The following is a 26,612-nucleotide window of genomic DNA, read 5'->3' as shown; positions in this document are numbered from 1 at the left end:
ATATGTAATTTTCTCCTAAAATATCTGCAAATAGATTGACAAATATGTCAAAAAGAAAAAGTTAGATTGGGGATTGGACTTGACTTGAATGAAGTAATAAATACAGCACTTTACTCGAATGAAGTAGAAAAATGAAGACATTTGAGCTTTACATTCAAAGATGGAAGATAATCTTAAAATACCAAAACTTAACAATTTGGGACACCTGTTAGCCACACCCCCAAGGGGGTACAATCAGAATAATCCAGAATGTAGAAAATTCTGCAGGACAAATGACCCACCTTCTTTTGTAAATGATTGGCAAGAAAATAAAAAAGGAAAGAGGAGGAAAAAAAGTTTAAGAAGTTCAGGAAAAATGTTAGCCAAATACAATTACAGCATGTGGATTTTAATTTGATCCAGGTTCAAACAAAATGTAGAAATACACATATATACCTCCCTCACACACACACACACACCCCACACAATAAGAAACTCAAAGGAGGGAAACTTGAACTCTTTGTATATTTGATGGTACTAAGAAAAAATATTTTAGAGGTGTTATTGGTATACAACTTATGCATGAAACTCTTTAAAAATGAAATGATTTATATTAAGATAAAAGGATTATATTTAACTTGATATAATACAGTAGGGAGAAAATGGTAGAGACATGAAGTAAGATTGGCATACTTTGATTATTAAAGTAGGTGCATGTATATTGGGATCATGATATCATTGTTTTTACTTTTGTGAATGTTTTTTAAACTCTCACAACAAAAAGTTCTTTAAAAGTGATTCCCAGGTAATGCTAATGGTAAATAACCCGCCTGCCAATACAGGAGATATGAGAGATGTGGGTTCCTTCCTTGGGTTGGGAAAATTCCCTGGAGGAGGGCATGGCAACCCAGTCCAGTATTCTCGCCTGGAGAATCCCATGGACAGAAGAGCCTGGTGGGCTACAGTCTACAGTGTTGCAAAGAGCTGGACAAGACTAAAGTGACTTAGCACACACGCACTGTAATTCCAAGAAAAATAGAGGATAAATATTCAGAATATTTTCAAATTATACATACTTACATATGCACAACTACAGACTTCATTTAAAATGCCAATTAGGCATCTAATTGCATCAATTATATTTTTCTGGTCTTAAATCACATAGCCAAGTATTTACCTATTTTGGTTCTCATTATGGTACATAAAACACCGCATTTCACTAACAAGTGTACCAATAATTCATGGTATTTCCTGTTCTTTCAGTACATTATAGGTAGCCTTGCTAATAAACAGAACTTTCTCTGCATGTATAAGGCATTCACTACTAGAACCCATGGTATATGTAAATAATACATGCAACTCAGAGTTCAGTTAAAAAATAAATGAAGGTGCTGCTAATTTTTAAAATATTTTTTAAGATTCATATATGAACCTACCTTCCCAAAATAACTTCCCAAAGAGAAAAACAGAGATATGCTATCATTTTACTATGAGTTAAACCTTTTTATGTTATATGAAGATGATGGAAAACATGAGGAAAATGTTCTAAGAGGTAGAATGATCTCATCAGCATTACTGAGGCATTCTGAATGTAATCAAAGAGGTAAATGGGAATAAAAAATATTCTTTGACAGATGAGCCTGCCATGTCATGGGAATTTGCAGCTTGTCTGCACAGAATGAATTTCCTATTGAGGCAAAATGTTCCCTCTGATGATAAAGGAACTGCTACTAAAATAACTTTTTAAACCACACAACTGTTATAAGAACAGTAAAGAGGTGCTGCGTGACAAATCACAATTATGAGCTACTAATACTGACAAACAGTTCAGAATCTATAGAAGCAGTCTGCAATTCAATGAAAGCATCAGCATAGTCATGAAGATGGAAGGGGGAGAAATCACTGCCTAGAATCAGCTTCAATAAATGGTTGAAAATAACTGAAGACAAGACTTTCACAGTAATCTTGGGGGTGATGGATAGGGTCATATTAAGAAACTTCTAAGTAATTTATTCCACTTCTATTAAATAACTGAAATCCTATAGTAGGTACATTACATTCCGAAGAGTAGACAATTGAATGGGATGATATCTAAGGCGATGATGCAGAGACTTTTATAATTTCCTAAAATAGTTTAATTTTTTTAAAGTCTGGGGCCTCCAACTCTGCTAAGTAAGAACATTATAAAAACAATAACAGCAAAGATCTATTATCACTACCATCTCAAACATGACATTTCAATTATAAATAGCTAGATGTATTTAGCTTTATGACAAACTTAACCACATTGTCTTCCTCTTTTTCCTTTGACTACTGAGAGGCTAAAGTGCTCACACAGGGGGCCTGTCACAGGCCAGTACCATTTTGTGGACTGGCTTTAGATACCACCACTCTATAGTCCCTTTCAGTGCTGAGTGAGAATGATAGAATCTAAGTCTCTAAATGTTAGAGCACTGGGCATCAATTTTGGCTGGTTTAAAAGTTTAGATTTTGGAAAGCAGTAGACAACTGAGTTTACGTTTTAAAAGGTAGATTCAAATACTGCTAAAACACAAACACAAAAACAAAACAAACAAAAAAAAACCCCACAAAAACACTTAACTGATGTTCTGAAGTAGTTCATCTTGAACAACACTCGTGTGAACTATTTAGTTGACTGTTGCTTCAAATTCTTCAAATGACTATGAGCTATCTTACTTCCTTTTAAATTTTAAATTCTGATTAAAAGGAAAATTTACCTATAGATTATTATAAATCTATCCACAGAATTCAGTTCAGAAATCAACAGGATTAGAATCTATGAAAAAAATTTAAAAGAAGTTGAATGTATTAACACGGCTGCTTTCTGTCACTGACATGATACTTTCTCAAGAAAATAAGAATATACAGGACAAGACAGTGAAACGGAACAGTACCCCATGGTCCTCTCCCCGCATGTCCTCCAGCTGTCTTTTGTTTGTTGTAGGTGCTCAGTCGTGTCCAGCTCTTTGCGACTCCACGGACTGTAGCCCGCCAGGCTCCTCTGCTCACGGGGTATTTCCAGGCAAGAATACTGGGGTGGGTTGCCACTTCCTTTTCTCCAGGGGATCTTCCTGACCCAGGGGTTGAACCCACATCTCCTGCTCTGGCAAGCAGATTCTTTACTGCTGAATCATGTCTTTAGCCAAAGAATAAGTTTAATCAAAGAACTGAGAAGAGAGGAGCAAAGCAGAACAACAACAATAGTTTAGTCAGTAAGCAAAGTCAAGGACCTTTAGTTCCTTTTCCAGGGCTAGAGATAATATCCTGAGCCATATCCTGTGAGCTATCCTGTAGATGCTGAAACCCACACCTGGTGGAAAAGTTAATTACATGATGACCAGACGGTAGTCAAGACATAAGCTGCCATGATTTCGAGAACTGGCCCCAAATAAACGGGAACAAACTGATCCTGGAGCTGAAGATGAACTCTTCTTAAAACAATCAAGATGACTCTGGTCAGACCAATTTCAAGATGACGTCAGAGCTGTGATGTTTCTCCATTGTAGCCCCCTCCTTCCGCCTATAAAAGCTCTTGCCCACTGGTTGTCATTGGGGTGGTGGGAGTTAACCTTTGGACAGGAGTCTTCTGCCTCCCCTAAATCCCTGGCTCCCAACTGTTGGCATTTCAAATAAAGCAACTTTCCTTTCTGCCAGCCTTTCCTCTATATTGGGTTTTGAGTAGCAAACTGCAAGACCCCATTTTCAGTACAACTCTACTCTGTACAAGAACTCACTCTCACATCAAGGAATTAGGACAAACAAGATGTGTGATCATAGAAGAAAAAAACAGTATCTCAAGAGTTCTTAATCACTGACCAAGAGACCTCAGAGGACTCATTATAATAAACTTTATTATAGGCTTTATTAAATAGGCTTTATAATATATAAAGCCTATTTCAGTTTGAGTCTTAACATATTAAAGTGTTTTGCCCAAACAAACACCATGAACACCTTAGGAAACTACAGTTTTTCAATGATAGACTGTATATTAATTAGTCCCAATTACTTTATATATGTATAATTGTATTTCCATGTAAGAAAATTTGTGTATGTGTGGAGACATGTCACCCAGGAGGATTCCATTCACTTAAATCACTAATAATGATTGTAAATAATCTGTACCTGCTTCCGAAACAAACCCTTAAGAAAAAAGAATTGCCAAACACCAAGTATATTCAAGAGAATACACTACAGTTTGGAAAGACCATAGCAAAAATGCTTTGACCAATAGCAGCAAAGGTGGGCTAAGATGACAAGTGTGAAGAGTGTAACACTCACATGTGTAAGTATGTTTATGTGCTATAATATGATCGCCATTCTCAACTTTGAGTTTCCCTTAAGTGAAACTTACTTTCAATGATGGTTTCTACATCCTCAAGACTGTTATATTTCCTATCCCTCAAATAACTAAGGAAGGAAGGAACTGGAGGTTAGAAAAAGAAAAGGGAAATAGAGAGTAGAAAATTATTATCATGAATCTCTTGGGAAAGAGACAGGAACTAAGATGTATATAAAGACCTTGGAATTGCAGCCTCATCTTTTAGGCTGAGGAAACTAAGTTTATCGAGGGGTGAAGACACTCAGTGGGAACTAAGGCAACCTAACACTCATACTGAAATGGAGAAAAGAAATACTTGCTCTGGCTGGTTAAATAAAATGAGCCACAAGTAGCTTACATGTCCAGTTTTCTGGGACCATGGTGGGAATTAGATAGTGGAAGTCAACAACCTTGTACCATGAAATTTGCTGGAGGATTAATACCTTTACATTGAGAAAAAAAAAAAAAAAAACTAAACACCCAGCATTTAGTATGAGCATTTGCTGCAACAAAAGCAAACTGAATTCATAAGCATAGAGTCAAAATCAGGGATGATGGAGAGCTGAAAAATTTACTGTTTTAATTCTTCAGAACTTAATTCTTTAGAATCTTATTATAAAACTATTTTATTAAGTATATTTAGGTGCTGAAATAAATATTTTATTTTAGTGAATATGAAAAACAAATTTTTTTTGGATGAGCTCTCATAGGTTTGCTGGTGACCACAAAATCCCCAAACATATTTTCCCCAATACGTTGTAAATCTTCCAGCTCTGAATTCTTCTACTACATTGGGTCTGTAGATAAGAGTTTCTGAATTTGAGAAAATTGATTCTTTCCCTTCCAGTCACACTTTACATTATTAAGGATGGTCAGAAATAAAAATGTGGTATTGAAAGAAGCACATTGGCAATCCTAGTTACAGGCTCTGTAAGCAAATATTTCAGCAGATAATACAGCATTGTGCTAATGATAAACAAGAAGGTAATTTCTAAACATAAAATTTTTGAAGTGTAAAAAGTAAAATGAATTTAAAAGAAAATGACTCTCTATATGAATCTATATACTTTAGTTTATCTAAACTGTACTTCTAAATCAAGGCTCAAATTGTGTCCCATCTCTTTAACAAAACCCTTAGATTGGAGGACTTTAACTCAGCTCTCCTCTGAAATTCAGTGGTAGTCACTAAGTAATTATTTACTGAACACTTACTAGATGTCCAGTAATTAACCCAGCCTATCCTCTAGAAAGGGGAAAGAGGTAAGCAATCTGACAATTATACAAGACCATATAATACAATTTGACTATTTATGACTAGTTTATGTGTTGGTGTTATTTTCTCAACTAGATTATAATTTCCAGAAGAACAAAGACAAGATCTTTGTATTTCTTTTCTATAGTTCTTAATGCCTAACCCCATATATTCATGAAAATGAATCTAGCGAGCATCTCAAAAAGTTAGTCTGAACTAAAATGGCTTTGAATTTTTTAAAATGCAAAGGGAACCTGTGGGAAGAAAACTGTTTTAAATAATTAATGGAGGTAATTTGGTTATATGTGTGTATAAGTGTATATAAAATAATTCTAAGAATTTATAAAGTAAGGACATCTTGCTCCAGATGACTCAGGAGAGCTGCCAGATGACAGCAGGTGCATGAAGAATCCCTAGCAAGGTCAACAGAAAAATCACACAGCTGAGTGTAATGTATACTGCTGACCCACACAACCATGAACAAATAAAGTATTTGTTGTTGCTAAGCCATTAAGTTTCAGGGTATTTTGTCATGTAGCACTATAAAGCTGATCTCATTACACTAATAAATATATAATTTTTTCCCAATAGATTGAGAAACAATTTAAATGGAAAACAGTTTTCAAAAATACAACTTGGGCACACAAGCAAATACTGAACTCTAGTTAATGATGCTGAAGTACAACTTACTTTGAAATACGTAAAAATACAACACGGACTCATAGGTAGAGAGAAGGCTAGTTCAATGGTGTGTGATCAAGTACAACGAAGTGTCAGTTACAGCGTCTCAGTGGTGGGCATGTGTGTGTTTGCTGTAAAGTTAGTTCAGTACTGTTGTAGTTTTTTTTCTTAATAAAAATATTAGAAAACAAGTGGAGTCACATTGTGCATCAAACTATGGAATATTAGGTAGTCATTAAAATGGGGTGAAAGAAATAAAAATAAAAATTAAAAAAAAATAAAATGAGGTGAAAGAATGTCTATTATCAAAACTGACTGATTAGCCTTTAAAAAGCTAGTATGTGTAATATATCACTTTTGTAAAACAAAATTAAAGAGTACAGTCATAGAGAAAAAAGAACTAAAGGACAGATACTGAATTAGTACCTCCAGAAATGGATTGCAAGTTTTTTTTCCTTTCACCTTTATGTGTTTTCCAAACTGTCCTACTGAATTAGAAAAAAAATTTTAAGTAACTAAGAGAATGGGAATATCCATCAACCAAGGGATAGGTAAAGAACATGTGGTACATATATACAATGGAATATTACTCAGCCATAAAAGGGAATGAAATTGTGCCATTTGCAGAGATGTGGATGGACTCAGAGACTGTCACACTGAATGAAGTTAGAACAGAAAGACAAATCTTATATGATATCACTTACATGTGGATTCTAAAATAAAAGGGTAAAAATCAACTTATTTATGAAATAGAAGAGTAATGGATGTAGAAAAAAAAAACCTTATGGTTACCAGAGAATGGAGGCAGAGAGGGATAAAGTGGGAGATCGGGATTGACATATACACATTACTATGTGAAAGTGAAAGTTGTTCAGTCATGTCCGACTCTTTGCGACCCCATGGACTATACATATACAGTCCATGGAATTCTCCAGGCCACAATACTGGAGTGGAGCCTTTCCCTTCTCCAGAGGATCTTCCCAACCCAGGGACTGAACCCAGGACTCCCACATTACAGGCGGATTCTTTATCATCTGAGCCACAAGAGAAACCCAAGAATACTGGAGTGGGTAGCCTATCCCTTCTCCAGCAGCTCTTTCCAACCCAGGAATCAAACCAGGGTCTCCTGCATTGCAGGTGAATTCTTTACCAACTGAGCTATAAGGGAAGCCCCACACATTACTATATATAAAACAGATAACTAATAAGAAATCTACCCTATAATCTATAATAGCCTATGTGTGAAAAGAATATTTAAAAAAAGACTGAATATATGTATACATAAAACTGATTCACTTCATTGTATACTTGAAACAAACACAACATTGTAAATCAACTATATATCAATAAAATTTAAAAAAAACATAATTAAGAGAATGAGGAGAATGTTTAATAGTGAGTTTAAATCCTCTGGTTTGAAAAGAACTTTTTAAAAAAAAAGTTATTCAATGTTTAATAACAAGAAAAAATATGGAGAATGGAGTTTAGAGAATAGCTGGAAAGAGTTTGTTCAGCTAGGTTAAGGTATTTGATAATAAAAGTAACTACATGTTAGGACAGAGTATAGCTTTCCTGTTTTTGGAAACATACTCTCCAAGAAAGGAAACTATGTAAGTGATCTCTTGAGATTTCTTCCAGTTTTACGACTTAAAAAAAGAAGGAAGAAGGTAATGGCAGAGCATATTCAGTCAGAGTGTCAAAATTTAGCCTGATGTTATAATAAGTATGGACATGGATGTTATTCCCTCCTTAAATTTAGGCTATGAAACAAATCTAGTAAACAGAAGAAGAACAGAAAGTATCAATAAAGGAGACTGAGGGACTCTAATTACAGAGTCAGCTCAATCATTGGCCAAGTCTCTCATAAGTTCCTGAGTCTACTTAACATTACGGTAGTTTCAATCTTCATATTATAGAAACCAAAGAGAAATGATTTCCCAGAAGTCACCATAAGTGAAAAAGTTAAAGTTGCTCAGTTGTGTCCACTCTTTGAGACCCCATGGACTTTATATTTATAGTCCATGGATTTCCCCAAGCCAGGATACTGGAATTGGTAGCCTTTCCCTTCTGCAGGGGATCTTCCCAACTGAGGGATCAAACCCAGGTCTCCCCCATTGCAGGCGGATTCTTTACCAGCTGAGCCACCAGGGAAGCCCATGAATACTGGAGTGGGTAGCCTATCCCTTCTCCAGCAGGTCTTTCTGACCCAGGAATCAAACTGGGGTCTCCTGCATTGCAGGCTGATTCTTTACCAGCTGAGCTACCAGGGAAGCCATAAAACTCTCTAAGAAATTTTGCAAATTAATTTTCATACCAAAAAAACTAAGGGAATAACAAATCAATTTCAACCTACAACCTAGGGAGTGTTGGGGTAAGTGCATGTGCAGGTGTGTATGTGAGAAAAACTCGCTCAAGTTAAGGTACCTAAATTTGAAAGTGAAAAACATTGGGGCAGAAAGGGTTTCTTGTCAAAAACTTGGTCCTGTGATGGTGGTGGTAAGCAATGGGATGAAAAAGCTGAGGAAAGAGATATTTTGAATAGAGTTTTAAACTCTGAATCTGAAAAAAAGGATCAATACCTTTTTTTCTTTTTGATTCAGAATATGGAAATAAGTAGGGCTTCCCAGGGTGGTGCCAGTGGTAAAGAACCTGCTTGCCAATCAGGAGACACAAGTGATGCAGGTTCAGTTCCTGGGTTGGAAGATCCCCTGGAGGAGGGCATGGCAATCCACTCAGTATTCTTGCCTGGAGAGAACCCCATGGACAGAGGAACCCGGCGGGCTACAGTCCACAGGTTTGCAAAGAGTCGTACATGACTGAGCAACTTGGTGTACATGCATGGAAATAACAGTCTTTCTAATAAAACTCTTCAACAAACAGCAGTTCTTTTGTGAAGCAAAACCTAGGTTAAAATGAAAACGCTGGGCACTTTCCATGACTCTTATTCATAAATCATCAAAAAAGGTATTTAAAAACCATTAGTTATTCAAAGTCCACAGAGTACCAAATTGCTTTTAAAGGAAAATTCATAAAATTCCTATACTGGGATGAATCTCTTCCTAGCTTCTTAAAGCAAACTGTGAAAGAAATATGTGCGTTCTTTCATTGACCTCGATAAGGTATCAACTCCATATAAACTCTTTCTCAGGTAGGCAGTCAATCATCCCGAGCTTGCTTATTATACTAGACATTTGAGAACCCAGATTGAAAAATAAGACCAAAAATATGTGTGGAATTTAAGCCTAAATTCCCATTTCTGAGATTTTTCATGAATGTATCTGAGATTCTTTAAAGAGAAAAAAATCTATCGTTTCTTTTATTTAAAAAAAAATTTACATAGATTGATCTTTAAATTTTAAGAAATAATTCCAACAAATTACTTTTCATTTCCACAGAAGATAATAGCCCTATTAAACGAAATAATAATAGGGCATGGATTAAATGGCCTCTAAAAGAATATGATATTGATGTATCTACATTTTCCAGCTCATTCATTGAAAGGATTAGCTGTAACTAGTGCAGTAGCTATAAAATGTTGAGAGAGAGGGGTTCCTGAGAACTGTCAGATGGTCAGCAAAAAATATCTTACAATAGTATTATTGGAACCCTTCACATAAGGACAGCTATATCTAGTTTTGAAAGCTGCCAGGTATTATGAAGTGTTACTTCAATTTGTAAGTAAATTGTGAGTTATTGTCACAACGTTTAAGAAATGGAAGACAACAGAAATTTCTAACAAAGTCCTGAAGTTTCTCATGGCTAGGCAATCTCACTGGTTTTAAGTGTTTTTCCCACTTAAATATTAAAGCTAACTGTTTAGTAAACAATGATACCCACAAGCATCAGGATCCATAGAAAATATAGGATTTTTACCTCCACAGTGTGATCAAATTTATAATTTGTGAGAATTTAAAAGACATGCTAAATGGATGAATCCTACCTAGACAAGATGTATACATTTTTCTTAGGTAATTATGACTTTTTTACCGACATGTGCAATTACTCAATCTAATCATGCAATGCCAGTTAGCAGCTTGCAAATAGGAGGTTTGGTATATGTACTGAACACCTGCGATAGGATATAATTCCTGTGAACCTCATACTTTGAAAACATAACTTTATTCCTTCTTTTTGCTTTCTTATACCTTCTCATCACCTACCACTCAGGGCCTTTAATAAGGAAGTTTCCAAGACAAGTCCTAGAGGACTTCTGATTTTAAGAGTCCCAGGCTTGTTGCCATTAGGTTCTTCTTAGCTAAGATTTCATTTTGGCATATAATCATTCCATTATATTTCTATTTTGTGCCACCATTCTAAATAGGTTTTACAGAATAAAAGTGCTGTATGATTAAGTTATTCTTCTCAGGCTGTTCGTTAGTGGTTCATTGAAGAGGACAATGCTAATTTCAGCAGGAAATAATGAAATTTATATCAAATGTTTAATAAAGCTGTATATCAAAATATTTAATAAAGCCTTTCACCAGTTCCACAAGGAAACTGGACCTTCATTTTTTTCTCCCCTATTTCTTCATAATTTCTTTCTGGGTAACCTGGATTTTGAATCAAAACTAAGTTTCCATTAAAAATGAAAGGTCAGCAGGGGTTCTCAGGATACAGGGAAATAACCAGGGTTTCCATGAACTTGAAAAGGAAAAATATCCTTATTTTTACTAAACTAACTAAAGTTTAGCATTTTCTTCTATTACAAAGTAGGCTATGAATAGTGATATTTTCATGTAACATTATAGTTGTTGCAGTTATTTCAAATGTCATTCAGTAGCTCCTTCTTAATAAAAAATTATAATAATAACAATAGTTATTAAAGCTGTACCTAGATCTTATTATTTAATTGTATTAATAAGGAAGCACATAGATTACTGTATCACAATTGTGTTTTAAACATATTTTGATAGCTGTATTTCAATGTAATTGGTTTCTTTGTATTTTTATAATTTTTAAAATTTTTTATTTTTCATTTATTTTTATTAGTTGGAGGCTAATTTCTTTACAATATTGTAGTGGTTTTTGCCATACATTGACATGAATCAGCCTATTTCTATAATTTCATCAATATATTTGAAAAATTATTTTGAGAAAACATCCATAAGCATCACCAGGTACCAAAGGGGCTCATGGTACAAAAATGGTTAAGATCCTCTGAGCTAGAGGGAATATAATGTATTTACTCATACACCATATATCACATAAAATTATATTCCCGTTTCCTGAAAGTGAAAGTGGCTCAGTCGTGTCTGACTCTTGCAACCCCATGGACTGTAGCCTGCTGGGCTCTTTTGTCCATGGAACTCTCCAGGCAAGAATACTGGAGTGGATTGCCATTTCCTTCTCCCAGGGATCTTCCCAACCAAGGGATCAAGCCCATGTCTCTTGCATTACAGGCAGATTCTTTACTGTCTAAGTCATTACATAAATCAGGATTAACAAAGAGCCCAGAAAGTGACATTTCCTATATAAGGTGGTGATGTCACTGCCTTTTCTCTCTCTTGGGGATGGTTTTGATCACCACCTCCTGTACAACGTTACAAACCTCCATTCGTAGTTCTTCAGGCATTTTGTCTACCAGAGCTAATCCCTTGAGCCTATTTGTCACTTCCACTGTACAATCATAAGGGATTTGATTTAAGTCATATCTGAATTGCCTAGTGGTTTTCCCTACTTTCTTCAATTTAAGTCTGAATTTTCCAATAAGGAGTTCATGATCTGAGCCACAGTCAGCTCCCAGTCTGGTTTTGCTGACTGTATAGAGCAGGTCAAGAAGAAATGGTTAGAACCAGACATGAAACAACAAACTAGTTCCAAATTGGGAAAGTAGTACCTCAGGGCTGTATATTGTCACCCTGTTTATTTAACTTATATGCAGAGTACATCATGCGAAATGCTGGGCTGGATGAAGCACAACCTGGAATCAAGATTGCCAGGAGAAATATCAATAACCTCAGACATGCAGATGATACCACCCTTTTGGCAGAAAGTGAAGAGGAACTAAAGAGCCTCTTGATGAAGGTGAACGAGGAGAGTGAAAAAGCTGACTTAAAACTCAACATTCAAAAAACAAAGATCATGGCATCCAGTCCCATCACCTCATGGCAAATAGATGGGGAAACAATGGAAACAGTGACAGATTTTACTTTCTTGGGCTCCAAAATCACTGCATGTGGTCACTGCAGCCATGAAATTAAAAAATGCTTGCTCCTTGGAAGAAAATCTATGAGAAACCTAGACAGCATAATAAAAAGCAGAGACATTACTTTGCTGAGAAATTTCTGTCTAGTCAGAGCTATGGGTTTTCTGGTAGTCATGTATAGATGTGAGAGTTGGACCATAAAGAAGACTGAGTACTGAAGAAGTGATGCTTTTGAACTATGGTGCTGGAGAAGACTCTTGAGAGTCCCTTGGACTGCAAGGAGATCCAACCAGTCAATCATAAAGGAAATCAATCCTGAATATTCATTGGAAGGACTAACACTGAAGGTGAAGCTCCAATACTTTGGCCACCATGGGAAGAACTGACTCATCAGAAAAGACCCTGATGCTGGGAAAGACTGAAGGAGGGAGGAGAAGGGGATGACAGAGCATGAGATGGTTGGAACGTATAACCGACTCAATGGACATGAGTTTGACCAAGTCTGAGAGATTGTGAAGGACGGGGAAACCTGGAGTGCTGCAGCCCATGAGGTCACAAAGAGTTGGACATGACTAAGAGACAACAGAATCACTGGCTGGTGAATATTACTGATCATAGATTCACCATTAAGAATTATGGACATCAGATTTTTAAAATGGTTTTATACTTAGTCACCCAAAATAGAGGTATGTAAGTAGTTCATGGAAGCTATTGTTCACAAATTAGTACCACCTTCAAAGGATTAAAATTTAGTCACAAAGATAGTTAACTAGTAAGTGTGAAAACCAGAGATTTGTGAAAACAGTTCATCAAATGCGCTACAAATAGATCAAGTAGTCAATTAATATGCACTTAGGAATTTGTCACAGATCGCTGTTTTCCAGAAGATAAAATTACTAACTTGAATCTATTGCATAATAAACAACCTCAAAGGTGACTTTTATCAGGGGAAAGTTCACAATTATTGAAAAGGATTTTAATCATTCCAAACTTGAACAGAGTGAAGATCTAATTAGTAGCATGCCATAGGACAACTCATTTTCCTTATAAAACATAATCTTCTCTAAAAAGTTTGATTTCATGGCATATTGAAGCAAATGTTCAATTTTCTATTGGTTATAAAACAGAAAGGAATCTATATGCATGATTCTAATTGCCAAGTAAACTTTAGATGTTTTATAATTCTCACAATTCTGTCAGAATGACCTCCTGACAGACCCTTCTGCATGGGATTTTCTGGGGAGGGAATTCCACAGTTCAGTGATGCAACTCCTTGATGATGCAAACACAGTTCAAAGATGAAAGCCACTGGCTGATGATGATCCATTTGCCTCTTGAGAACTGACATGTCCCTGGCTGCTTGGCTGATGGTTGGCTTGGACTTTAAGAGATCACATTTTATCAGATCAGTGGTTCTGCAGCATCACATGGGGAACTTGTTACAAAGAGATTTCTGGATTCACCCACAGAATGAGCTTTAGTAGGTCCAGATGTTGCGAAATTCCACCAAAACTGAGAAAATAATACCAATTCTTTCAAATTCTTAAAAAAGAATATTTAGTTCAGTTCATTCGCTCAGTCATGTCTGACTCTTTGCAACCCCTTGGACTGCAGCATACCAGGCTTCCCTGTCCATCACCAACTCCCGGAGCTTGCTCAAACTCATGTCCATTGAGTCAGTGATGCCATTCAACCAACTCATCCCCTGTCGTCCCTCTCTCCTTAATATTGCCTAACTCATTTTATAAGGACATTAAACCCTGATACAAAAACCAAAGGTATTATGAGAAAACTACAGACCAACGTCCTTCACAAAACAAAGATATCCTGTTACCACTTCTATACAACACTGTACTAGAGGTTCCAGTCAGTGAAGTATGGGAAGAAAAAGAAATAAAAGGTATCTAGATGGGGAAGGAGAGAAGGCAATGGCACCCCACTCTTGCCTGGAGAATCCCATAGATGGAGGAGCTTGGTAGGCTGCAGTCCATGGGGTCGCTAAGAGTCGGGCACGACTGACCGACTTCACTTTCACTTTTTACTTTCATGCATTGGAGAAGGAAGTGGCAACCCACTCTAGTGTTCTTGCCTGGAGAATCCCAGGGACAGGGGAGCCTAGTGGGCTGCCGTCTATGGGGTCGCACAGAGTCAGACACGACTGACGTGACTTAGCAGCAGCAGCGGCAGCAGATGGGAAAGGAATATGTAAAATTGTCACTGTAGCATACAACATGCTTGTCTACATAGAAAATTTTACCCAAAAAGTCATTAGAGCTAATAAGTAAGTTTAGTAAGATTGCAGGATACAAGAACAATACACAAAGTTAACTATATTTCTATATACCAGCAACAAACTATTAGATATTAAAATTTGAAAATTAAATTTACAATAGCATTGTAAAACATGAAATTCTTAGGGATAAATCTGACAAATGTTTAAAATAAGTAGGCTGAAAATCACAAAATATTGCTCAAAGAAACTTAAAAATTAAATTAATGGAAGAATATACCATGTCCATGGATTAGAAGACTTAATAGAAGACTTAATATTGTTGAGAAGTCTATTACCCCCAAATTTATCTGTTGACTCAATGCAATCTCAATCAAAATCCTGGTAGTCAAATAAAAGTTGACAAGCTGATTCTAAAATTTATATGAAAATGCAAATGACCTATAATAACCAAAATATCTTTGAGAAAGAAGATCAAGTTTGAAAAACTGATATTACCTGATTTTAAGACTTAATATAATAATACAGTAATAAGAGAGTGTAGTTTCAATACAAAGACAGACAAGTATAATATTGTGATTTGTAACAAGAAAATATATTTGGTCTTAATTCCTGTTTCTAGCACTATACCAGAGGTTCTAAAACCCTAGGAATTTCCTAAGTGGTGAGAAAAATAAAAGTGTCATTTATTATGATAATGCAGTGACTCCTGGAATGCTTTCAGGTCACGTAAGGATGGGGCCCATTTGCAACCAACCATGTGATTGGAGGATTGGAACTTTTAGTTCCACATCTTGACCTCTGGGGAAGAAGAGGAGCTGGAGGGTAAATCAATCACCAATAGCTGATGCTTTATCAATCCTGCCTACATAATGAAGACTTTATAAAAATCCAAAAGGATGTGGTGTGAAGAATTTTTGGGTTGGTGAGCTCATGGAGATTCAGGTGGCATTCTCAGAGAGCATGGAAGTTCCGCACCCTTCTCACACACCTTGCCCTATGTATCTCTTCCCTCTGGATGTTCATCTGTATCCTTTTGTAATAAGCCAGTAACCCAGTGAGTAAATGGGCTTCCTGAGTCCTGTGAGCCACTCTAGAAAAAAGAACCGAACTCAAAAGAAGGGGTCATGGGAACTTCTGATTTGTAACTAGTTGGTCAAAAGCACAGGTAACAACCTGGGCCTGTAATTGGCATCTGAAATGGAGAGTGGTCTAATAGAACTGAGCTTTTTTACTTGTAGGATGTGAGGCTCCCTCTGGGGAAACAGGGTGAAAATTGAGTTGAACTATAAGACCCCCAGTTGGTATCCTGAGAATTGCTTGGTCATGTGGGGAGAAAATCCTCACTCCACAGTTTGGAAATTAGGTCTCAGAACACCCTTTAACAAATATACCAATGAAACTCAGTAGAGAACCCAGAAATAGACCTACACATACATGAACAACTGATTTTTGACACAGGTTCAATGACATTTCAGCAGAAAAAGAATAGTCTTTTCAACAACTAATGCTAGAAAAACAAACATCTATATGTAAAATAAGAACATTGACCCACACCTCATACCATATAAAAAAATTACTCAAAATGGATAAAGACACATTATAAAACTTGAACCATAAGACTTTTATAAGAAAACATAGGAGAGAGCCTCCCTGGAGGTCCAGTGGTTAAGAGCCGGCCTTGCAATGCAAGGGACAGCAGTTCAATCCCTGGTCTAGGAAGATCCCCTTTGTCAAGAAGCATCTAATCCCAGGTGCCACAATTACTGAGCCCTCTGTGCCTGAGTCCGTGCTCCACAATGAGGAAAGCCACTGCAGTGAAAAGCCCACACAGATCAACGAAGAGTGGCCCCCACTTGCCGCAACTAGAGAAAGCCCGAGTGCAGCAATGAAGACACACCATAGCCAACATATAAACTAATAAATTAAAAAAAAAAAAAAGAACACCTTAAAAAAATAAAACACAGGAGAAAACATTGGTAACATTGGTTCGGCCAAAGAGTTCTTAGACATGAACAAAGGACAATCCAAAGAAGGAAAAAAAAAAAAGGATGAATTGGACTTCATCAAGATCAAAAACTTCTGCTCTTTGAAAGACATGAAAAGGCAAAACTACAGACTGGGAGAAGATATCTGCAGATCATCTATCTGCTGAAGGACTTGCATTAATAATACACAAAGAACTCGCAAAACTCAATAAGAAGAAGACAAATATCCATTTTAGAAAGTGGTAAGGGAAAAAAAAACTTTGCCAAAGAAAATACATAGATGGCAAATCAGCACAGGAAAAGATCCTCAACATCTTTGGTCATTTGGGAAGTTTAAATAAAAACCACAATATGGTACCACCACGTAGCTATTAGGATGTCTAAAATCAAAGAGCCTCATCATTTCGAGTGTTGGCTGAACCCTCCCACAATGGCTGCTGGGAGTGTAAAATAGAAATACCACATGGAAAACAATTTGACAGTTTCTCCTAAAGTTAAACACATATAAAGTAAAACATATAATATTACCATATTATGCTATGATTCTAGAGAAATGACAAAATAGAGAAATGAGAAAATACATCTTATCAAAAGCTTATATATAAAGGTTCATAACAGCTTTATTCGTAATAACCCCAAACTGAAAAGAACCCAAATGTCCATCAATGAATAAACGGATCAATAAACTGCGTATATACAATGGAATACTACTCAGCAATAAAAAGGAATGACCTATTGAAACACATTAAAATATCGATAAAATTCAAAATAAATATACCGAGTGAAAGCCAGGTGAAAACGAGGACAAACTGTTTGATTCCATGTACATAAAGTTCTAGGCAATGCAAATTAATAATCTCTAGGGACAGAAAGCAGATAAGAGTTGCCCAAAGAGGGTTGGGAAGAAGAACTACATAGGGTCATGAAAAAAACCTTTGGTGATGATGAATATGTTTGTTATCTTGAATGTGGTGATAGTACCATGGTCACATACATAAGTCAAAATATCAGATTATATGATTTAAATATGTGTAATTTATAGTAGGACAATTATACTTCAGTAGGCTGTTTTCTAAAAAATTCTATCCAAGCAGTCCTGACACTGTCAGATTCTGGAACCACTGGACTAAACCAAAGCCTTGGACACCTATGCCACCTTAGGCAGAAGACTGTCTCTTCTGTTTTCAAACAGATTCCAAGAAAAAATATTTCAGAAACTCTCTGATAACATGTTTCAGTGTTTACTGACCTCAGTAGTAAAAGAATTCTTCCTTTATCTAACTGAATTCTCACTACATTTAAGTGCATTTGTTTTACATTCTCCCCTGTGAAAATTAAAATAAAACAATCATTTCATAAACTTGTCCTGACAATCTGACATACAGTCACTACTCAACAAATGACTATGAAATGCAATAATACCTCTGCACAATTTGAAATGTGGTCTCTTTTCTCTATGGACTTCCCAGGTAGTGCAGAGGTAAAGAATTTGCCTATGGCTGATTCATGTTGAAGTCTGACAGAAAACAACAAAATTCTGTAAAGTAATTATCCTTCAATAAAGAAAAAAAAAAAAAAAAGAATTCGCCTGCCAGTGCAGGAGACACAAGAAATGAGGGTTTTATCCCTGGGTTGAAAAGATCCCCTGGAGTGGGAAATGGCAACTTGCCCCTGTATTTTTGCCTGAAAAATCCCATGGACAGAGGAGCCTGGCAGGCTACAGTCCATAGGGTCGCAAAGAGTCAGAAACAACCGAACCGCACGCGCGCGTGCGCGCGCGCGCGCGCGCGCGCACACACACACACACACACACACACACACACTTCTCTAGTCTGAACTTCAAAGAAACATCTGGTCATCATCTTATACTTTTAGAATGTTTTACTCTGGGCCCTCTAGCTTCCCTGCAGTGTAAAATTAGAATAGTCTGCAAGTTGTAACTCTAACTCTAAAGTTGTAACTAACTAACTAAAGTTGTAACTCTAACTAACTCTAGAGTTGTAATTCTAAAACTAACTATTACAGAGTAATGACTCTGGACTCCAATGCTTGCAAATCATATTCCTTTTTACACACTCTGAAATTATGTGTTGCTTATAAATAACAACACAGAATTGCTCAGGGATGTATAGGTTGGGTTTCACTACTGACTCCCAATTTTGTCTTTGTCATACTTAAGGCCAAGCTGCTCCTATTTTGTATCTATCTTTGGTACTTTACTTTGGTACTGCTCATGATCCCCACAGCACACTATTTTGAACTTGGCCCTATTGCCCTGCATAGACTACATACTGGTTCCTTTATAATGGTTTAAGATCATTTCATTTCAACTATAACAACTTTTCAAAGCACTTGTATTAGTTTTCCTTGGAACAAGATTTATTGTTGATACTGAACCCCTGGTGACCATTTTCAACTGTGGCTTATCAGTGAGGTGGGCTCCTTACTACAGGAATACAGTCTGGACTGGACCACATCCTTGGAGTTAGTGCTAAAATGTCAGGTGTGACTGAATCAAAATCCCTTCTGAAGTTCAGATAAATTACATATCCTGCTTCTTAAATGTCTGTACAAACTGTCAATCTCTTGAAGAAGGAATTTAAATCGATCTGGTACAATTTGCTCTTTGCAAAAAAGCCAAGAGAGTGACTACTCAGTGGTTCACGCTCCCCTATGTGGTGACTAATTGATTGTTCAGTGATTTCATCCAGCACAGAATCTTTAAAAGTATCAAAATTAACCTGTCTGGCTGATAGGAGGTATAATTTTTTCCCCTTTAAAAAAGCTGGACACTAAAGCTGCTTTGGTTTAATCAATAAGCCTTTTCACCGTTTTTTAAAATAATTTCATGCAGATACCCAATTTGCTACTTTAGACCACAGCACCTCCAGGAACTCCATCTTGTTTATCTTCTATAGACTTAAAGAACTGAATACTATGCTTTATGTATGCATGTGTGCAAAGTCATTTCAGTCCTGCCTGACTCTGCAATCCTAGGGACTGTAGCCCACCAGGCTCCTCTGTCAATGGGATTCTCCAGACAAGCATACTGGAGTGGGTTGCCATGTCCCCCTGCAGGGGATTTTCCTCACCCAGGGATCCAACCTGAGTCTCTTATGTCTCCTGCATTGGTAGGCAGGTTATCATTAGAGTCAACTGGGAAGCCCATGCTTTATATATATAAGGTAACATAATTACTTGCTGACTTGAATTTTAATTCCAAAAAATATTGTTGCATTCCATAAGTATCTTATAATGAATGAGATTAGGTTAATTTTAATTTAGTATATCCCATTTTAGATCAATGGGCTTTCCTGGTGGCTCAGTGGTAAAGAATCTGTCTGCCAAAACTGGAGACACAGTTTCAAACCCTGAGTTGGAAAGATTCCATGGAGAAGATAGCATTCTGCTTAACAATTTAGAGAGCATTTAACACTATCCATAAATTATCAGTGAAACAGTATTTCTATAGGTAGGACTTGTCTTTATAACTGACTTTTATTTGGAGATGAAGATGATTTCAATGAAGTACATTATTCATATATGGTAAATACAAGGTAATATCCCACGTCCTCTGGCACACTTCTACATTTTACAAATTAAAATACTCCACTACTTTCATCTTACCTTGTAGGCAATAGGTTAAGGAGCAGCAATGCAATCCATAATCTCACTAGAAGAGGTTATAGTTTATAAACTATTCAAGTAAGATACAAACATCATTGAGGATACTTTAAGAAATTATCTGAGGTAAGCCTAATGAAATATTTTATTAAATAACAAAAATAATAATGGCTTTTTTTAAAATTGAGAATTCATGTGCCAAGCTTCTAAATCCTTTCTTACCATTGATCTTCTAATCCTCACAGCAGCCCTATGCTGAAAGGCAACACAATTATATCCACTTTACAGTTAAGGAAATTGAGACCTAAGGAGATTCAATAATAGGTAACAAACTCGCTAATTAATAAAGAAGAGATCTAAATTCTTGTCTGTCTTACTGGAGAGACTAAATTCTTCTTCACCATACTATTCTACCACTCGCAGGGCCTACTATCTACCAAGCAAAGTTCTAAGTACCAAGACACATGAATTAGTCATAGTTCTAGCCCTTGGTGAGCTTCTATTTGGTGAAACGAGAGAGATGGTTCATTGCAAGGATTTTTCCTGTCATTGTGCTTCTCTCTATAAAGTGGCATCTTTGTCTGGGGATCCCTAAGGATTCTGTCGGGGTTACATCAAAATGAGTACACTAGAGATTCCTGCCTAACTCTTGGGAAGCTCTCTAAAAGTTCCTTAGGGGTGGTCAGTTTTAGTTATCTGTCTAGGTCAGTCATAGCTTTTCTTCCAAGGAGTAAGTCTCTTTTAATTTCATGCCTGCAGTCACCATCTGCAGTGATTTTGGAGCCCAAGAAAATAAAGTCTTCCACTGTTTCCCCATCTATTTGCCATGAAGTGATAGGACAAGATGCCATGATTTTAGTTTTTTGAATGTTGAGCTTTAAGCCAGCTTTTCACCTTCCTCTTTCACCTTCATCAAGAGGCTCTTCAGTTCCTCTTCACTTTCTGCCATAAGAGTGGTATCATCTGAATATCTAAGGTTATTGATATTTCTCCCAGTAATCTTGATTCCGGCTTGTGCTTCCTCCAGCTCAGCATTTCACATGATGTACTCTGCATATAAGTTAAATAAGCAGGGTGACAATATACAGCCTTCACGTACTCCTTTCCCAATTTAGAACCTGTCCATTGTTCCATATCTGGTTCTAGCTGTTGCTTCTTGACCTGCATACAGGTTTTGCATGGGGCAGGTAAGGTGGTCTGCTATTCCCACTCTTTAAGAATTTTCCACAGTTTGTTGTGATCCACACAGTCAAAGGCTTTAGCGTAGTCAATGAAGCAGATGTTTTTCTGGAATTCTCTTTCTTTTCTATGATCCAATGGAACAGTGGCTGGGAGGTCTGAAATTCTTAATTTAAAAAATATAGGAATGTCTAGGAGAAGGAAATGGCAACCCACTCCAGTATTCTTGCCTAGAGAATCTCATGGACAGAGGAGCCTGGTGGGCTGCTGTCCACAGGGTCGCACAGGGTCGGACATGACTGAAGCGACTTAGCATGCATGCATGCATGCATGCATTGGAGAAGGAAATGGCAACCCATTCCAGTATTCTTGCCTGGAGAATCCCAGGGACAGAGGAGCCTGGTGGCCTGCCATCTATGGGGTCGCACAGTCAGACACGACTGAAGCAACTTAGCAGCAGCAGCAGGAATCTCTAGGACTTCTGGCAGTAAGCTTACCCAACAATAAGAACAAGGTATAAACAAAGTATTAATCAGGTGTCACTCTTTCCGCCATCTTTCCGTGCCGCCAGAATGGTGCGCATGAATGTCCTGGCTGATGCTCTCAAGAGTATCAACAACGCCGAAAAGAGAGGCAAACGCCAGGTGCTTATTTGGCCGTGCTCCAAGGTCATCGTCAGGTTTCTAACAGTGATGATGAAGCATGGTTACACTGGCGAATTTGAAATCATTGATGATCACAGGGCTGGGAAAATTGTTGTGAACCTCACAGGCAGGCTAAATAAGTGTGGAGTGATCAGCCCCAGATTTGATGTGCAACTCAAAGATCTAGAAAAATGGCAGAATAACCTGCTCCCATCCCGTCAGTTTGGTTTCATTGTACTGACAACCTCAGCTGGCATCATGGACCATGAAGAAGCAAGATGAAAACATACAGGAGGGAAAATCCTTGGATTCTTTTTCTAGGGATGTAATATGTACAAATAAAATGCCTTAGAGGAAAAAAAAAAAAATCAGGTATCATATATAAGCCAAATTTCTTTTCTCCTCAAGCATTCTTTTTTTTTTTTTTTTTTTTTTTTTACTGCTCTGTTGGAGCCAATGTTGATTAGCTAAAGGAAGAAGTTTATTTTCCTTTCCCTTATTTCTCTTTGGAATATTCTACTCTGACTGAGACTTCACGCTGTAGCCGATTCCTGACTTACTCAGGCCACCAGCACCCACCTACATAGCCTATTCAGGAAGACAGAAATTTGACAGACAAGAATTTGAACAAGAATAACGGTCTGTGTTTTCTTAATTTTAACTATAAAATAAAAATTTCTAAATGCTAATTCTGTAACTAATAAATTTTTTTTCCTATTAATTTTCCAAACTGAAAACCAGGACTAAATTTTGTTTTTCAGAAATAAACCTCTTCATGTTCTATATTTACTCTTCTCATATGCATTCCTTAATATAAAGATTGGTGAGGCCTTTAAAATTGTTTGAGCCAACTTCAGTATGGGACAGTCTGAGACTAAGAGATAGCTAAATGTTGTCTGGGCAAAAGTGAGACTGTTTCAAGGCAGAAATGCTATTTGAAAAACATTTCACATGTTATATGAAAAGACACAGGGCTAAACAGCATGTAGCATTTTAGTCTTTGAGATAGCAGAACTGCAGAAGAGAAAGGACTTCTTTTAGAACGCTGGAAAACATAAGAGTTTAGCTTGGGGGGTAGCGTGAGAGTGGGAGCGTATGATCTGAGGGAGGGGAGAAGATGTTATAGGGCTCTGAGAACCAGAAAGGTTGGGACTTAAAATTGTTGGTCAAAGGGACTCACTGTAGTTTTTTGGCAAAGGAGAGCAAAGGAAAGGCTTTGGGCTTTGTCTTCAGATAGAACTAGGTACAAAGTCCAGTTGTACTGCTGGGAGCCTTAGTTTTTGTCATATAAAATGTGGTTAATGAGACTAACTTCCCAGAATGAAATGAAATCATATTTGAAAGTGCCTACTGGAGTGTCCCCAGTAACAGATTCTTTTCCTTTCAAAAGAGTGACAGGAAGAAAATGAAATGTCAGATTTATCTGACAGGAATGGAAAGAACTGAAAGTAGTGCTTGGTGAAAAAGAAAAACTAAGTTAGGAGATTGGTGCAGAAAAGTAGATTAAGATGAGGAGAATGTGGCAGTGAGAAGTAAAAACAACCAAATTTGAGAGACTTTCTGAGAAAATAAAAAATACTAAACTTCATTAAAAATTAGATAAAACAACAAAGAAAGGTCAAGATAATTCCAAGATATCTAGCTTAAGCACTGGAAGAATGGTGATGGAAATGGAAACAGAGTTGAACAAAGTGAAGAGAAATGATGACCTTGGGTGTCTTCCTCTCTGATACATTGGGTTTGAGGTAAAGTTAGGCCATTAAGAGAAAATAGCAAATTGGCTGGTAATATAACTGAAGTCAGTGAACTAGTGAAACTTCTAAGCAATGGAGAAAAGAAAGAATAAAGCTACTGTTGATCATAGAGCTAAAAAGATCCCCTTCCCATTCCGATCATACTCATGCAAATAACTATATGTTCATCAGAATCATCTTTCTAACAAAAAAATCTAAAACATAAACCTGATGTTGACATCCTGCCCTCCTCTACTAAACACATCTTCATTTTGCCTTTGAAGTCCAATAATATAACAGAGAAATACCCAAACTTTCACTATATAATCCTAGCCTCCTTCCACAGCACTCCTCTCCCTTTCTGGTCTCACTTTCTCCTTCCTTTCTTTTTCCTTCCTCTCTTTTTTGCCTCTCACCTATTAAAATGCCTCACCTTCCTCAGAAAATGCCATAGTGTCTGTGTCTGTATTGCTATTCATGGATAAGCAGTGGAATGAAAATCGATAAGGAGAGGGAGAAGAAGGCGGAGACTGTAGTCTTATTTTTCCCACCTCCAATTCTGGCCACACTGAGGTACTACTAGACTTCCACATAGGAAGTGTCTGCCAAGACTTAGAGCAATGGGAACCCTAAGGCACGGCTGGTGGCAATGGAAGAAGACAAACCATTTGACAATTGAAAAACAATTTGACAGTTTCTCAGAAAGTTAAATATATATTTCCTATATTATCCATACAGCAATCCCACCTCATATTTTCATTTCAGAGTAGTGAAAACATAGCTCCACATACCAGTGTTTATATCTCTATTCTTAGAGATTAAGAAAAGGTGGCAAGAATGCACAGAAGAACTGTACAAAAAAAGATCTTAATGAGCCAGATAACCACAAAAATGTGGTCACTCATCTACAGCCAGACATCCTGGAGTGTGAAGTCAAATGGACCTTATGAAGTATTACTATGAACAAAGCTAGTGGAGGTGTAGGAATTGCAGCTGAGCTATTTCAGATCTTAAAAGATGATGCTGTTAAAGTGCTGTACTCAATATGCCAGCAAATTTGGAAAACTCAGCAGTAGCCACAGGATTGGAAATGGTCAGTTTTCATTCCAACCCCAAAGAATGTTCAAATTACTGTACAACTGCACTCATTTCATGTCAGCAAGATTATGCTCGAAATCCTTCAAGCTAGGCTTCAGCCATATGTGAACCGAGAGCTTCTAGATGTACAAGTTGGATTTAGAAAAGGCAGAGGAACCAGAGATCAAATTGCCAACATACATTGGACCATAGAAAAAGCAAAGGAATTCCAGAAAAACATCTATTTCTGCTTCATTGACTCTGCAAAAGCCTTTGACTGTGTGGATCACAACAAACTGTGGAATATTCTTAATGAAATGGGAATACCAGACCACATTACCTGCCTTCTGAGAAGCCTGCAGGCAGGACAAGAAGCAACAGTTAGAACTGGACATGGAACAATGGACTGGTTCAAAACTGGGAAAGGAGTACATCAAGGCTGTATATTGTCACTCTGCTTATTTAACTTACATGCAGAGTACATCATGTGAAATGCCAGGATGGATGAATCACAAGATGGAATCAAGATTGCCGGGAGAAATATCAACAACTGCAGATATGCAGATGACACCACCTTGCTATTTGGAACTATGACAAACCTAGACAGTGTATTAAAAAGCAGAAACATCACTTTGCCAACAAAGGTCTGTATAATCAAAGCTGTGGTTTTCCAATAGTCATGTATGGATATGAGAGCTGGACCATAAAGAAGGCCAAGTGCCAAAGAATTGACACTTTCAAACTGTGATGCCAGAGATTATTCAGAGTTCCTTGGACAGCAAAGAGATCAAACCAGTCAGTCCTAAAGGAAATCAACAGTGAATATTCATTGGAAGGACTGATGCTGAAGCTGAAGCTGAAGCTCCAATACTTTGGCCACTTGATGCAAAGAGCTGACTCACTGGAAAAAACCCTGATGCTGGGAAAGATTGAGAGCAAGAGGAGAAGGGGATGACAGAGGATGAGATGGTTGGATGGCATCACTGACTCAATGGACAAGAGTTTGAGCAAATTCAGGGAGATAGTGAAGTATAGCAAAGCCTAGTATGCTGCAGTTCTTGGGGTTGCAAAGAGTCAGACATGACTCAGTGACTGAACAACAATTCATAATTGCTATAAACTGGAAGGAAAAATATCCTCAAATGTCAAGAAACAAACAAATGAATAAATGAATTATGGTATATCCATAAAGGCTTCCCAGGTGACTGAGTGGTAAAGAATCTGCCTGCCAATGCAGAAGCAGCAGGAGACAAGAGTTTGATCCTTGGGTCAGGAAGATGCCTTGGGAGAGGAAATGGCAACCCACTCCACTATTCTTGCCTGGAAAATCCCATGGACAGAGGAGCATGGCAGGCTATGGTGCATGGGGTCTCAAAGAGTTGGACACAAATAAGCACAACAATGATGACTGTGGCTCATATATAGTAAGCCCTTAATAAATACTGGTTGACTGAATGCCCAGTCCATTCCAACCCATATTTGAGTTCCTTCTACATACAAAGCATAGCATTACGCAATGAAGGAAATATTAAAATAGGTCAGACATGAAGAGCTAACAATACAATAATGCACAAAATAATGACTACATAAGTATTACGTGTGGTTAGCTTTTGGTGCAGGGGGAATCTGAAAAAAGATAACTATTTTCCTTTAAATATTTTTCAGGTAGTCAGTGCATATTTCAGCAGTCATAAGAAAAAGGAAAGGAATATGCATACAAATTAAGGATTCTGTTGCAAGG

General features: G+C 37.2%; 2 protein-coding genes across 5 annotated transcripts in view; one reads left to right on the top strand and one right to left on the bottom strand.

Moving 5' to 3' along the window:
• CAMKMT (calmodulin-lysine N-methyltransferase) overlaps positions 1–26,612 on the bottom strand; it is a 405,234-nt gene that overhangs the window by 146,788 nt on the left and 231,834 nt on the right. The window lies entirely within an intron of this gene.
• Positions 21,965–22,352, top strand: LOC139037094 (small ribosomal subunit protein uS8-like). The gene has a single exon (XM_070473147.1). It carries the CDS (start codon positions 21,990–21,992, stop codon positions 22,341–22,343), a length of 354 nt encoding a protein of 117 aa, XP_070329248.1. The 5' UTR covers positions 21,965–21,989; the 3' UTR covers positions 22,344–22,352.

This window comes from Odocoileus virginianus, chromosome 2 (genome assembly GCF_023699985.2).
Source record: "Odocoileus virginianus isolate 20LAN1187 ecotype Illinois chromosome 2, Ovbor_1.2, whole genome shotgun sequence".
NCBI lineage: Eukaryota > Metazoa > Chordata > Mammalia > Artiodactyla > Cervidae > Odocoileus > Odocoileus virginianus.
This window is presented reverse-complemented; position numbering and strand designations above follow the sequence as displayed.

Bases quoted from the DNA above. Each gene is read 5' to 3' on its own strand.
- LOC139037094 (XM_070473147.1), top strand. From the start codon at position 21,990: ATGGTGCGCATGAATGTCCTGGCTGATGCTCTCAAGAGTATCAACAAC.